Genomic DNA, 15,897 nt, shown 5'->3' on the forward strand with positions numbered 1-15,897 from the left:
ATCTCTGCAGAAATACTTGTACTTACTGTTTCAAATTTTATTTTTTATATCCTATACTTGGAATTTATACACAACTCTTCGTACTAGGAAAGTGATAAAATAATACCTAATGAAAATAAAAACTAAAGGTTCCAGAAACGAAGAATTGCAATTTCAGAAAGTTGTAAAATTATAAAGTGTAAGTCTTGCTATCTTCTTCACCTCGCAGTGTAGTAGAATATTTGATCAGTCACCGCCAATGGCAATTTTTAAATTTTCTTCTTGACAAACTCCCAATTTGCTTTCATCTCCCACCCAAATGAAATTGTGGCTTAAACAATCTTGCATATAAGGCTTAAAAAAAAAAAAAATCACGCTCACATTCTTATATGCAAAATTTCCCAGATGTTTATAAATATATTTTCTCCCTCGACCTTTCTTCTTCTGTCTTCTAATATTTTTTAAATGTTCTTTTCACAAAAATAAAAATGGAATGAAATCTTTAATTTAATGTTTCACGAAATGCCCTTTAGGTTAAAGGAGGCGAATAATAAGTGAATGTGGTGATTATGAAAAGTTGATGGAATGGGAATATAAAAAAAGGTAATGTTGTCCACCTCAAGCTCACGTGGTCTAGAATCGCACAGGGAGCCCTATACCAGGGTTGAACACTACTTTTTTTTTTTTTTTTTTTTAGGATTCCTTTGTTCCAACCACATTTTCTTTCTTGGGTGATATTATTAAAAGGCGAATCAGAGAACTTTCCGTGGTATGTGTCCATTTTGCTCTGAATGTAGTTATTTTTATGTGTTTTGATTTTTCAGGTTATTGTCTTAGCGCCGTTATGCCAGCTAACTCCTCAATATGTATGTTCGTACGATCAAGATGCATTTAATTGCTATGCATCACCTGAAGGTGTATTGAAGTATTCAGAAGGAAGTATTCTATCGAAAGTACATGTTTACAATCCTGTATTTGATTATGTACCACCAGAACTTGTAACTCTCTTCATCTCAAACACGTAAGTAATTAAACACTTTGTTCTTAATGTTCTCTAATTCTTATATTAATTTTCAATTGCTTGTAACAAGCAATACGGATGATTTGCATACAAATATGATGCACCTAGAAGTAGTTAAATAACATCTTGATATAAGGAATATTTACAAGATAGTCAGATACTTTACGCCGATACTAGAGATGTTGAAACTACACTTGGAACTTTTGTTTGCAAATCAAGCATGTACAAATTGAATGTAGATGGTATTGGTCAAAATGTTGATGTTTGGAGGTTACATACTCACTGAGAGAACTACGATTCATTGGTAAACCACGTTACATCAAGATGTCATATACAGCGAAATTCTCCAGGAACCATTCGCAATAGAGCATTGTGCTCTCCAGATCCAGACAAACTATTGCTTACGAGAGATGACACGAGGTCTTGATATCTCCTGCATATATTTCTCTTCTTTCTTCATTAACTGAGGTCTCGAGATATTTTCTGACTTTGCGACATACATAGTTAATTTATTTCTTTTGAGCAGACTCATTGACTCGATCGGTATATACGCTAATTAGAAAGTTAACTTTAAAAAATAAATAAATAATTTTATCTTATATATAAAAGAGAACGCACAAATCCTTTGTTCCCTCATCACGCTAATACGGCTGAACCAATTTCTTTCATTTTTGGGGGGTTATTAGGATTTGGACCCTAGATGGTTTTTATCATATCACTTTAATTTTTAATTACCAGTGTCTTGAGATAATTGACCATTCAAGTGTCCATAACGTACAAATCCTTTGTTAGTTCATCATAGGTAAAAATAAACGTATTTATATGCAACCCGCATGACCGTGTCACTCGGCGGGTTAACATAAATGACAGGCGATATAATGTTAACATTTACTGGAATCTACTATGGTTTTTATCATATCACTTGAAAGCGAAAAAGTAAAAATTATCTAAGTAACAAAGTTTATTGCGTTCCGGGGTGACCGCAGCGAAGCGGGGCGGGTTAACATAAATGACAGGCGATATAATGTTAACATTTACTGCAATCTTCTATGGTTTTTATCATATCACTTGAAATCGAAAAAGTAAAAATTATCTAAGTAACAAAGTTTATTGCGTTCCGGGGTGACCGCAGCGAAGCGGGGTGAACGCTGCTAGTCTGTTATAATATATTCTTAAGTGGAAACTATATTTTTGCAAGCTAAAGTTTGTTTTGACAGGTTAGAAATAACGGCAAAACTTCTCCGAATAGATTTTTTTTTTTTTTTTTTTTTTTTTAACTTCTTGAACAATAACTTGATGAAAGCATAATTTTAATAAAGAGTAGGTCATACATTTTCCAGACTTCATTCAGAAAACACATGTTCCATGATTGAGAGAGGACATTGAAATTACCCTGCTCGTACTTTTTTCTTAAATTTCAAAGTATTATAGAAATAAAATAAATATTTTGCGTAATTTTGTGTTATTGTTTTTCATATTCTTTTGCAGCTATCGCAGACAAACCGCGTAACCCGGTGCCACATTACTGCGCGCACGAATGTATACCGATTGATGAGGAGAAAATTGTTTCGTATGCTTTCCGGTACATTCCTGCTGCAGCACGTGCATATAATGCTGTCATTGTGACATGTATGACTCGTCTCACAGTACCACTCTCATACGGGGCAAAATAACCAATTTTAGTTCAGTCCTTCTCCAAGAGCGAACATTATTATTATTATTATTATTATTATTTGACAATTGACTTAAAATATTCTAAAAACACATGAAACTTTCGAAATTGTATTTATCTTAATTTGAACTTATACCGATAGATTAATTACAAGTTAACAGGTTGCTGTTTACTTCTAATTACAAAACCGACCATCTCTACTCGTTCGCTGGTCGGGATATAACAGAAAGTATATTTATCAGCATGGAAACTTGTTTTTCATCTATTACGAAAATCACTCAGCAAAGCACAAATACAGATTACATTTCTTCCTCCCGCAAAGCTCTAGCGTGAAAACATATAAATTGTAACTTCAGTCAAACAAGCAAATAAATGTATACACATCGTATTCTATCAGAAAATGAAAACTAACTACTTGTGGTCTTAATTTTCAAATGAATAAACAACACTGATATTGCTTGATAAGCCATTGCTTTCGCTTTTCTTCTGCACGTACGGGCTTGTCTTGTTTATATATTTCTTATAATATCTCGGAGAAATCGGTAGTCTGCCTGCGTGAATGCACGAGATCTAAGTAGTCATCGCTCCACGTATTTTGACATTACTTGTAACAGTTTTCCGTTAAAAGTAAATGTTTTGGCTCGATTTCTCTCCCATATAAAGATGTGATTTTAGTTAAATCCGAAATGTTCTTAGAATGCCTTAAAAATACATTTCTGGGGCTGAGAGGTAAACTATGCCAAGTCACTTTTTGGCCAAAATTGAGTTATCATATTTTTCGTTACTTACATTGGTACGAGGGACACTAGGAACGTTTTGAGACGTGGACAACTGGAACGGGAAAGTGAACAATTTTTCCATCAATAAACAATCGACGCAATTCAACAAAATATTGTGTTGCAAACACTTTTTCGCTTCTCCTGTGAAATTAATATTACCTCTCAGCCCCAGATTGATTACAAGGAAGATTGCGTCTATCGTGGACTATTTTCTTATGGAAGAAGCAACTGCCATTCGTCCAATTCTCAGTGTTGTGCTAACTTATAATGATTTTTCATTATTGGTTAAAGAATTACTGTCAAACAGTTGCGTCAATTTGAGAAACATGGGCTGGTATATTAGCTTCCTCCTTCCTCCCAGAAAAAAGAAAAAATAGAAGTTACTCTCTTGTTTTTGTTTAAGATATTAAGTTTCTTATACCTCAGGTCGTAAAGTTAAAAAGTGTAACCATATGGTCTAGCTCATCGAATATTAATGAAGAAAATTTTAACCTCGTTTAAAAGCACTCTTAAGAATTTTTCTCTTAGCAAACAGACGAATATGCATGTGTGTGTGTGCGTCGCGTCTGCGACGGAAGTGCTGGTGGGCCCTCTCGTTTCTCCAAATAAGGTGCTAAAATCCGACATAGAGAGCAAACTTCGTCTCCAAAAATTCCTGCCTATAGGTTGTCATAGTTATTTTTAGCTCTGACATCAACAGTTTGCATCGCAAGCCTCTCTGTTGGGTAGAAACGCGGAGAGGCGGGGAGAAAAAGCTAAGTCAGTCTGACAATTGTTTCTGGTGCGATAACAGTTTGTAACCTCACAGTGTGTAAAAAATTATGTGAATTTACAAAAGCACAATCAAAACAAAATAAAATGTTATTTACACACGCTTGCATAATTTAGTGTAACGTAAAATATCGTTAGTGCAACATATTATTCAAAATAACAGAAAATGTAAAGCAATGCAGTCCAAAGCCTTCGGACAACTCGCAAAAGTTAAATCCAAATGAGTCAAAAAAGAAGATACGATGGAAAGTAAGGGAATTTATCCCCCAACCTTAAGGACATCCCCCTGGGACCGCCAAAGATTATCTTTCCTCAGCATCAAAGTGAGTGAGAAATGAAAGTGGAAAATAATACAAAACACACGATGTAGTGAAGTTCAACCGGTAACCCGCGACTTCCGCGATTGTAATAAGAAGATTGGGCCAAGTGTTAAATTCTATTTTTGTATTCAATTATTCAAATTAAAGTGCCAAAGTGTAATTTATCTTGTATTAGTAAAGTTTCATTGTTATTGATTAAAATCAAGAAAATATAATTACACGTATCCTTTCATCATAATTTATCAAAATTATCATTATGATTTAAATTCGTATGTTAGAGTTTAAGATAACCTAATTTATTTTTCTTTCCAGCATAAATAATTAATGCTCATGCAACGTAATAATTTTTGCATTATTAAATTGTATTGGCATTAGAGACACAATTGGAATCAGTCTTTATGTCAATTTCCCAGAATGTTCTGACCCGAACTCTGAACCGCGTTGTCCAGTGGTTATATGGTCGACTTTGGTAGGAAGTCCGAACTGCTATTGAAGTCTAAAGGAGACGTCCAAAACATAGAGGACCGAGTCACGGACTGTTTGTAAATGTCTAAGCCCTCCTAGGGAACTGCAGGACACGAACTACATACAGTTATAAAAGGATAAAACCCATTTCACTTATTCATTATGAAGTAGTATGGTGTATGAGGTTAATTTTTCATGTAATAATTCGCCCCCTCCCCCAAAAAAAATGTTATACTCATTTTTGTTTAACCCTTTATGTACTAGCGTGTGGCCTTATAATCTCAGTATGTAGTATTCTACATTTCAAATTGTAGGTGCTATCACTTTAGTGTTATTCTCGTATCTCTACCTAATTTTTAAGGACATATCACAGCATCCAGACGGGTTTCGCGCGGTTTCTAATGAAGAGTCCTGTAGTGGCAGTAATTGAAAGTTTGAATTATTTTCCCTCGCTCAGAAATGCCAGCGCCTAAGAAATAAGTTGTATTATTCTTATCTTTCTACTTTGTCAGTTATATTTTATCCTGTCAACATTTATACATACTAGAAACATGAAGTTTTAACTCTGTTATGTCTGTTTAATTGCTTCTTTTATATTACCGTAATAAAGATGACTTTGTTTATATATGGTTACACTAGACATTTAAGAACACATTTGTTCATTATACTTGGCATTGTTATACTTACGTTTCGAAAGTTTCACAGTTTCTCAAAAGTTTCACGGTACACAAATGAACATTTTGGGAGACAAATAGTACTTTTGTTAGGTTTCGTTTCCAGTATCAGTTATAGATTTATGCTTTAGAATTCATTTTGATAATTAATGTACGAGCATAAAATTACTGATTTATTTGAAAAACATTGGGCATGATGCAACTTATACTTTACGAGACTTCTTGAGTAGAGTCAAAGAGGTGAAAAAAGAAACTCGAGGAACGTTTCAGGACGTAAGTTACGATAAAGGTGAAATATAGTAAAATGGATGCACAATTCAGTAGTAACGATTGCATAAACTGTCCATGGAGTATTCAACGCGGCTGAAATGAACCGCCATTTCCGTTTACAACACAAACAAGTCAAGGTGACACACCCAAAAATTATTAGAGAATTTAACAAATTTATATAAATGGAAACGACCAAACTCAAATATTGGCTGCTATAAAATTGGTATCAGTGAAGTAAGGAAGAAAGGAAAAACAAAAGAAATTGTTATGCAGAAATATTCCACAATTCAACTATCGAAGTGACATTGTCTAAACGTACCTTCTAAAATATCAGAATTTACCGATGGACTCCAGTCGTCCGGAAATTGACGTACGAGTATTGAATGATGTTAGATACCGTGGATCGCCCATTTTGTAGAGGCTGTAGAAGATGAAAAAAAAAAAAAAAAAAAAAGTGCGATCAAGACTTGTACTAGCGTTGACAGTACATAATGCAAAAAATATAAAGTTTGTGTGTTCGGTGCTTCCTTTCCTACCATACTATATGAAGCGTCTTGAAGGTAAAAAAAATAAATAAATAAAAAATAAAAAAAAAACGTTCGTTCTTAATAATTATTTCCACTTGTGAAGCACGTATTTTTCTTCATGCAATAATTTAAATATTGGCTGCTTTTAAAATGCGATCAGATTAAACGTATATTTTAGTGATGCAAAAGTTAATGTTCTGTGACAGGATTGAAATAATAATAATAAGAAGAAGGAGGAGGAGGATGATGTAAGAATTTTATAATGTAGGATTTGAAGCTTGTCCTTTTTCACTCAATTGGGGCACAATTAAAAGGAAGATACTATCTGCATGTAAGATTGTGTTTTTATTCCTTCGTAGAACTTAAACGGTTTCTTAGAATTTTAGGAATGAAATGTCGATAGCGTCATCGTAGTCTGTTGGATATTGGATGGAGTGGTAAATCAGGAAAATTTCAAAAATATTGTATGGGTAGGAAATAAAAAAATAATCCATTCAGCAAACAAGTGAACCCGATATTTTTTTTTTAATCATATTGCTTGTTCCAAACATTCTCGCCCCCTAATGGAGAGTCACGTGGTGATCCGAAGTACAGGACAAGGAATTCAGTATTTCCAAGGACGAGGAGGAAGCCTTTCTATTTTTAATGTAACCTAAAACAAAAAGTCCCAACCTATCCTAGCATAGGCTCAATGAAGACTGCAGCTGTTGGAAATTTATCGGCCAAGATTGTAAAGAACATTCGTTGGAAGTAAAATCTTGTCACGTAAAATGTATCCATTGTGTTGTATCATGAAATAAAGTTAGTAAAATAATTAACGTAATTCATGTATACACTGTTGTCATTGAACGTTTTTAATGTATTGTAAATTACGATATGTCACTTTTATTATAATAATGTAATTTCTTTTTTAAGGGGAGGTAATGCACCGTCCTATGTATATAGGCTGCTCAGCGAGTTATATCATCCAGATGATTATGATTTATAGAAGGGCTTCCAGTGGTAGCTGAATTACATCAAAATATGCGGGGGGGATGGGTTTGTACATAACATTTTTCTACAATAAAATATTTGAAGATTCTTATCTTTTTTTTCTTTCTTAATAGTCCAAAAGAAACTACTACCTGATTTTCCTTCATCAGCTTGAGAACGCAGTGTTTAACCTCTCACTTGAATAGAACGAAATTTGCTTTCTTTTAATTCTATAAACTTTCAGATCATTTGATTAATTCTTGGATCATTAATGACAGATATACAAAATTTGGAATAAATCTAAAATGAACAGTCTTCACATTCCATGAATATTTATTTTAGCCAGATTTAGAATGTAGATTTATTTGTAAATCAGGTACTACTTTGCTTTGAATTTATTCCTAAATACTGACGAATTTACGTCAGTGGAGTTCATCCAAATTTCGCTACAGTTACATCGCTATAAGTACAGTTTTTGACATGAAGAGAAAATTTTATGTCAATTGGTGTTAGAATACAGATAGCTCACGGAAGTGTTGATTTGTTTTTATTTTCACTGGTAAGTAAACTAAACAGATACCTGCCTTGCTGTTCTTTGTTGTGTTACGGGTTCATTCAAGGTAGCTGTGTGTATATGTGGCTTTTCTCGGGGTTCTCCCGTTTTCTCTTTCCACCAATTTATTCATTATCACCACTTTCCTTCAGCCTCTGTGCGTAATTGTAAAACACAACAAAAACAAGAAAATGTTTGATTCTATGAAATATATTGAATTTTTTGGATCAGGGGCCACAAAATTTTTGAACAATCCTTAAATCGAGTTTTCGTATTTTTTTATGGAATAAGCACATCATACTGAGTAAATTGGTAGTTTTGGTTTGGCTACACTTTATGTAGTTCTCGAGATATAAGGCCTAGAAGAAAATTTTCCCAGAAATATATTCGATCTTTTGATATATAATAATTATAATAAAAAAGTCTCAAGATGTTTGTGACATGTTATAAGTTTGGTAAAGAAAACAACAGAGGATAGGATGGGCACGTAACAACAATTTACCCCATGTTTGACAATGCGAGGACTACAGTCAGCAAAAATTGAACTGCTAATGATTTTTGAATGTATCAGTAACAGGATAGAAGAAAGCAGGGTGTGAATATGAGTAGCATTTTTTTATTAATTATTATTTATATACGGGTTTTGTTCGTATGTTTTGACAGTTTTGAAGAAACTTATTTTCCAGTATTTCGTGTTTTATACTTGCGCTGTGAATTTTTAAAGATGATCATCTCGAATTTTTTCAGAACGTCAATAGCTATGTGGATTGACGAGTTTAATTTGACACCCAATTTCAGTCTTTATCTGATTTCCTTTTCTATTATACAAGGTTGTTCCAAAATGGTTTAAACTATTTAAACTCTTTATGATTTTGGTTTTTAATTAATTGTACAAATTACTTAAAAGTTCACACATAAGTACCATAACTGGCCAAGTTTTAGTGATAAAAATTATAAGGATGGACCTGTCCAGCCTTATAATTTTTATCACTAAAACTGCCACCAGACATTCTGCGATTTTTTTTTTTTGGGGGGGGGGGAGGCATCTCAAAGGGATTGTATTCAAACCACTTCTATCCCATGATGTCCGTTAACTGCAAGAGCGCCTTACTGCTTCAATGCAAATTGTTGCTGAAAACGTGCGGAAATGGGTCTGAAAGGGATTGGAGTTCAGTTGAGTTGAGTGTTACGTCCCGTTCAGCAGCGAGGCTATATGAGACGTGGACCTACTGATTAACGTGGAATCCGAACCGAACTGATGTATGCAGGCTATAACGGAAACTTATACGTTTTACCACTAAAACTTGGACACCTATGATATTTATGTGTAAAACTAAGTAATTTGCACGCTTAGCAAAGAGGATTAAATATAAGGCGTTAGAATTGTTCAGATCATTTTGAAACATGTACAATCAAGCTAATCGTGATTCAACCATTTAGCGGTACTAATCTTGCCCTAATTGAAACTAGTAACAGTGAAGCGCAGTATTCGGAAATGTTCTGTTCCTGTGTGCATTTTGTCAAAGTAGGGCGACATTTAGAACCTCTGAATGTGTCGTACTTTTTAAATATTTCCATACGTTTCTCGGTGGCTTTGAAATTCTTACTATTAACTTGGATTAGATCTTATGACAGAACAATGTTATTTTGTGATATTACAAATACTGCTCAAAGAAGAATAGAGATACATCACTTAGATTAACTCCATTATTTATGTGAGTAACACCTGTAAGAAAAAAAAAATATAATCAAGGTAACTAGTCAAGTATGTATGTAATTATAATTCCTTTGAATGTAAATTATTAAAATTATTGTAAAAACTCAAGTCTCGGTATAATGTTTTTTTTTTTTCGGTTATTCTCTTCTTTTTGGATTACGTTACGATTTATTACATTATGATAGGAAAGTAGTACTAGGCTGTCACAAGTCTATTAATTTAATAATAAAAAATGCATTTTGGAATATAATTACATTTTCTTATTTGACTCTGAATTAATTTCATTTACAATGTAAACAAAAATTTAACAGTAAAAAGAAAAGGCAGTACATTCAGCTTCGTACAGGATTACTCAGTCACTTCCTCAAAGAAGAAGAAATCAACACTATCAATATAATAACAGATCCATCAACACTTCAGCGATTTCTTCAGCTTAACACTTAGGGCGCGAAGTCCGTATATATACGGACTGTGTGTTCCTTCTTGAGACGCAACGTCCGTATTTATACGGACCAAAGAATTGTGTTATGCATGGCTCTCAAATTCGTATAGAGAAGGATTTTGTTTTACGGATATGGTCTTTGGGGTTTGTTTTTCAGGTTTTTTGCCAAACGATGGCAGTGTGGTTGCACGAAACGTGGCGGGAAGTAAGTTATGTTCCGGAGTCTCTTGTGTTATTTATATTCGTTCACTGTTTATACAGACAGGTTCTATTTCGGTGTATCTTTGTCAGAAACTCTAGAAACTATGCAAACAGGGTTGTTGGGAACACTTATGAAACCACAAAAAGATACCCCAAAAGTACAGGTTGCCAAATTGAAGAAAGTTGAACACATACAGAAGACAAGAAAATATCCTAGTGCTGAAATAGAAGGATAAACGTGACGTATCGATGTTATCTAGCAAGCAAACAGCAGATATGGGGATTGTAATGAATAAAAGATGAATAAAGACAAGAAACCACCATGAGTATTAGATTATAATTCGAACAAAAAGGAGTTTACCTCTCCGATCATAAACTATCATATGCTTTTCTCAAACACAGAAGCATGAAATAGTGGAGACAGCTTGTTATATACATGGTTTTGATTGCAGTGGTCAATGCGATACTTGTGCACAACACAGTGAAATCACAAAAAAATATATGTTTCGCGTTTTATTCGTACGTTATGCTCACAAACAGTGGAACGAACAACTGAGACAGCAACGCAAAATACAAGGCAACAGGAAAATAGGCCGGCTGTTTGAGCGGCAGTTTGCAGAAAAGCTACCGTCAGCAAGGCCCAGACGGCTGACAACGAAGATGCGTAGTGTGCACTGCAAAAGGGAAAGCAAATGGACAAAGAGTAAAAAGGACAGCATGTATTATTGCACAGATTGTAATATTGGTCTTTCCGTTCCGGAATGTTTCTGTGTGAATGAATGAATCATATTTCACACCCAATGTAGATATGATTTGTAACTGCAAAGATCTACGAAATACGGACAGATTTTGACAAGTTCTTTTGGTGCACCTTATGTTTTGTATTTGGTGCAAAATTAGCGTATACTATTCTCCTGTGTATCATACAATACTCTACTGTTTGTCAGATGCATTTTTATGTACAAATAATGCTATTGTACTGAATTTGTGTCTGTAACATTTATATTAAGGTCTATAATTTTTTTTTTCAAACTCCAAAAACAGTTTCTTTCAAAAATATCGAAAATATGCCGACACAAATATATCGAAACAAAACTACACTAATTATAAAACGAAGAACCATACTTTATTATTTTAACAAAATTTCACGTATTATTTATTTCTACGGTATGTTAATTTGAAAAGTGCCAAAATCTTGCCGCGAGCGGGAAAAGGACAGTGCATACGGCCTCCGCGCCCAAAGTGTTAAAAAGGAAGAATAATATCGTAATAAAATAGTTTCAAATACAATTTGTTGAGTATCAATACGAGAAAGTGCTATTTCTCAATACAACATTTGGTAAAGTCAACTACCAGAAACTGCTAGTTTAATACTATTATCGATCTTCAAAGAATTCTATACACTTTACAATAATCTTTGTAATTTTCAGCATGCAACAAATATTTCATCATTACAGAATATATTATACATACAAAATATATTTTATCAGAAACACACAAAAATATATAATAAATGATCCAGTCTATTATAAAGCGGCATCGGAGTCGAACACATTGGCAAAAAATTAAATAGGACATATGAAAACGGCGATTTTATACTTTCATAGCAATTTCGTGGAAATTATGTCTCAAGAGGTAACAATATATCATTTGTTAAATGGTTTCTAATATACTTCATGTATTGCATATTTATGTATGAAACCTGAAATCTTCGAGTATTATTAACAATTAATACGCTCATTTATCATATCAATTTCACTGCCCCCGAATACTTTCCATCCAATCATAGTCAATCATTCAATTTTTCAAGGCATACTTTATTTGAAATTATTGTATATCGTACTAAATGCTAAATTTTCGCCTTCAAGTATTTTGCCTTTATTACCGATCTGTTTTTTGTGTCTATGGCATTTAAATATATTAATACTTCTACCTACTTCATATTAATCATACACATAAAGACAAAAGTTTCTCCCAATATAAAAATATATTTCAGGTACAATATATGGCAAAGCATTACATATATTAGCACATTTGCTTCTACTGATATTGACTTGCATTTCTTTCATCGAAAATACACATAAGCGTAAAATATAACAAAGCAGCTTTATATAATAAATACTGTCTCGCAAATTCTTTAAGTGAAAGAAGTACAAACGCATTAAGTATAAACATATGGGGAATAACAATTTAACGCACAATTCTGTTAAAAACAGTGATATTAATTTTGTATGTATTCCCCAAAGAACAGAGACAAACAAAACTGAAATTAAAGCTATTTTATATTGAATGTTCTATGGTAAAGTTCATGTTCTTGGTGATCTTACTCTTTAACGCTAGGTGCCCTTTAACATGTCAAAATCAATAATGCTGCTTTAAGAAGCACTGGACAAATTACATACAATACGTAAAGTACTTCGCTCTAAATAGATTCAAGCAGATAGCTTCATTCATTGACTAAAATAGTGAAGTCTCCGGACCAAGCACAGGGAAGAGAAAGCGTTTGAAATACTAGGCTGCTCAAATGCGGCTATTCATAAAACGTCATACGTTAATTCTTGAGTTACTTTTGAAATATACCATAAAAGAACTTGCATGTAAAATATTACACAAACAAGGATGTTTTTAAGGCATTTTCACACATTTGTTTGTATATATATATATATATAAGGAAAGGCAATATAAATTTACGAATGACTTATTTTCCGTCTCTGCAATATCTTGTTGTTTATTACGAAACGAGGCATGAAGGCTTAGCATAAGATTCGTACACATGGTTCAACTTGTAAAAATTCCATGGAGAGGACAAATACAACTTCCGGTGAATGAAAATTGTTGTGGTTATGCAATTGGTCATACCTGATTGTACTCTTGGCGGCCGCATAAGACCAAATGCAACTTGAACGACCTAAATGCTGTGTATTATTATTGTACGAAATTTGCGATCAATGTCGCCTATTATGAAGACACTATTTTTCCTGTTATAAAAACGTCTTGTTTTAACTTGTATAAAGAAGGTGAACGTATCCACTAATGGAATGACTTACTACTGAAGATAGAAATCCACGTTTTTTCTTCTTTGATTACTATCAAATATTAGGTTTAAGAATTACAAACCTGAAATATGTACACTCATGTCCAAAATTATTGTCGCATGTCTATAAATATGCTGTTGTAGGAATATAATTTGATAACGAATTCGCCCGGTGTTTCTTATAATCTTAGTATGTGTATAATCGGCAAAGACATATACATGGCAAATTTAATGTCAAAAGATCAGTAAATTAGAACAATAAAACGAAAATAAAACTTTCTTGTCCATTTAGGAACATTTTATTTTACTCACTCTTCTTTTTGTATTTATAATTCTTTTCCTATGAAATTGACCACAAATATACATTTCCCGATTATACACATAGTATCAGTATTAAAAGTACCATGCAAAATCATCATCAAATTATATTCTTACAAGAAGACAGTTATAGATATGCGACAATCATTTTGGACATGAGTGTACATCACCATCATAATTTTCTTAATTCATTCATCAATTCGCACACTGATGTTCGCATATTTCAATAGTTTTGTAACTAATTTCACATTATAGTGCACGAGTCAGCATTCTCCTTTAAAATAATAATAAAATGCTATTCTGATAAAATGGAAGAAAAATTTCTATACAAAAATAATATATATATATATATATATATATTGGCACAACAACATATAACTGTTTACAGTTCAACATAGAGAACTGTAAGTTTCTTTTAATCAGCTTACAAATAGAGAAGTACAAATCGAGATATCTATTACAGTTTTAAGTTGGCAGTTTGCTGAATCAACTCTGGATCTGTTGGAACAAATACGACATCCTGCCGTGGTGGCTTAGGAACAATATTATTTAACTTCATATAACCCAAAAACTGCGCGGGTATTTCTGCCAACACTTCCTTCGCTAATCTGATGCCTGCAGTGTAGGGATCTCCCATCTGGGTAAATTTTCTGAAAGGAACGAACTGCACTATGTCACGAGCTGCGCGAGTTCCACCAGAGCTTAGAGCTACTGTATCTGCGTCTAATGTTTCCATAGCCCCAAAGTCCGCATTCCCAATGCCAACAATTATGATAGACATCGGTAGAGTGGAAGCTGCAACTATTGCCTGAAAAATACGATAACACAAAGATTAATAAAAATATACTATACAAATATTTTCTAGTTATTACATTTATATTGAGACACACTTATAGAAGCTACACCTTCTTTAATTATACTGTAGGAAAACTAAGAAGTGTGCTCACGCATAGTGCGTAAAATGGCACTGCGAATAACCACCATACTTGGAAGCGGGATACCTTATAACTCTTTCCGATACAGAGTACTCGTATTCCCACATTACACAGGTCAGCGACCGTAGAACTGCATGAGATTTTTCCTGATTCTTACAGATTTTGCATGCTGAATACGGGAAAAACACTCAAAAATTCAATTACGTTAGATCTTGCAAATCTAGGGCGTACAGCTTTGGCATTTGCCATTGAAGTAGTCTTGCGAGTTATTCTTGTATATACTTGTAATTAACAAATTCTACAATTTGGTAAGGAATACAAAATAAGGGGAAATGTAAGGCAATGAAGGAGGTGACGAGGAAATATGGATACAGTGGGGGAAAGAAAATTTGGGCTACTGCTGGATACTTAAGCGGGAAATTGGAAATATCGGAAACCGAAAAAGAACCAGGAGAAGTATGAAAGATAAGAAGGAAAGGTTTCACAGGTCAACAGAATGACTACTGGACATTATGAATAGCAAATGTAATTCTGCTTTACGTGTTAGTGAGATTGTGTTTTTCTGACAAATTTATGTATTATACTCCCTTATTTTGCAAGGAAACTGAATGTGATGGGGAAGAAATGAAGGTCACTTTCCGACTAAGCACACTCCAAAACATATTAATCAGTGAAAACCAATGGAGCTGCCAAATATTTTTGTAGACTTGTGTTATAAAGCAGTGTAAGAGACTTGCTTTCAGAACATACAAGAAAGGCATATCGTGTGCTAAACCTGAAAAGTGGGAGTAGATTGGGATTGCTTCTAGAAGGCAGGAAACGAAAGTCCACGATCTGCCCAGAGATTTTTCAGAAAGCCTTGGAGATGTTTCAGAAAGTGAAGGCCCTTGTTGCCAGTCTGAATCCAGTACCAAAGAAATCCATTGCAGTGAAACTGGGCACCTGAAAACGGTGAACCATTATTAATCTGGATTTACGCCTTAACACGCAGCATAATAGTCGAGTTCATAAGTTGTTATCACAGCAGATGGCTGAACTTGCCACGAACAGTCGTAAGTTATATGAACGTTACCTTACGTTACACTGTTAATCTGGTGGTATTGCAGAATATGTCAAACGATTTGCCCTTGCAGACGTTCGTTTTGTATAGATCTTATATGGATCTTTTTTGTTTGTTTGTAAAAAGACACATGTCAGAAAAACCAAGCTTTGAGAAAAATGAGAAAAACTATCCTACACAGCATAGT

General features: G+C 33.8%; 2 protein-coding genes across 2 annotated transcripts in view; one reads left to right on the forward strand and one right to left on the reverse strand.

Moving 5' to 3' along the window:
- The window catches only part of eIF2Bbeta (eukaryotic translation initiation factor 2B subunit beta), a 35,061-nt gene extending 27,499 nt beyond the window's left edge, over positions 1-7,562 (forward strand). The window contains exons 7-8 of the mRNA XM_081765202.1: positions 804-1,000; positions 7,394-7,562. Coding sequence (XP_081621328.1) covers positions 804-1,000; positions 7,394-7,466 — 270 coding nt within the window. The 3' untranslated portion in view covers positions 7,467-7,562. The remainder of the gene's footprint in view (positions 1-803; positions 1,001-7,393) is intronic.
- A 2,394-nt stretch (positions 7,563-9,956) lies between these two features.
- LOC145690380 (copine-8-like) overlaps positions 9,957-15,897 on the reverse strand; it is a 36,177-nt gene continuing 30,236 nt past the window's right edge. The window contains exon 6 of the mRNA XM_081765214.1: positions 9,957-14,523. Within this exon, the coding sequence (XP_081621340.1) occupies positions 14,173-14,523 (351 nt within the window). The 3' untranslated portion in view covers positions 9,957-14,172. The remainder of the gene's footprint in view (positions 14,524-15,897) is intronic.

This window comes from Thermobia domestica, chromosome 1, assembly GCF_964235325.1.
Source record: "Thermobia domestica chromosome 1, izTheDome1.hap1.1, whole genome shotgun sequence".
NCBI classification, from domain to species: Eukaryota; Metazoa; Arthropoda; class Insecta; order Zygentoma; family Lepismatidae; genus Thermobia; species Thermobia domestica.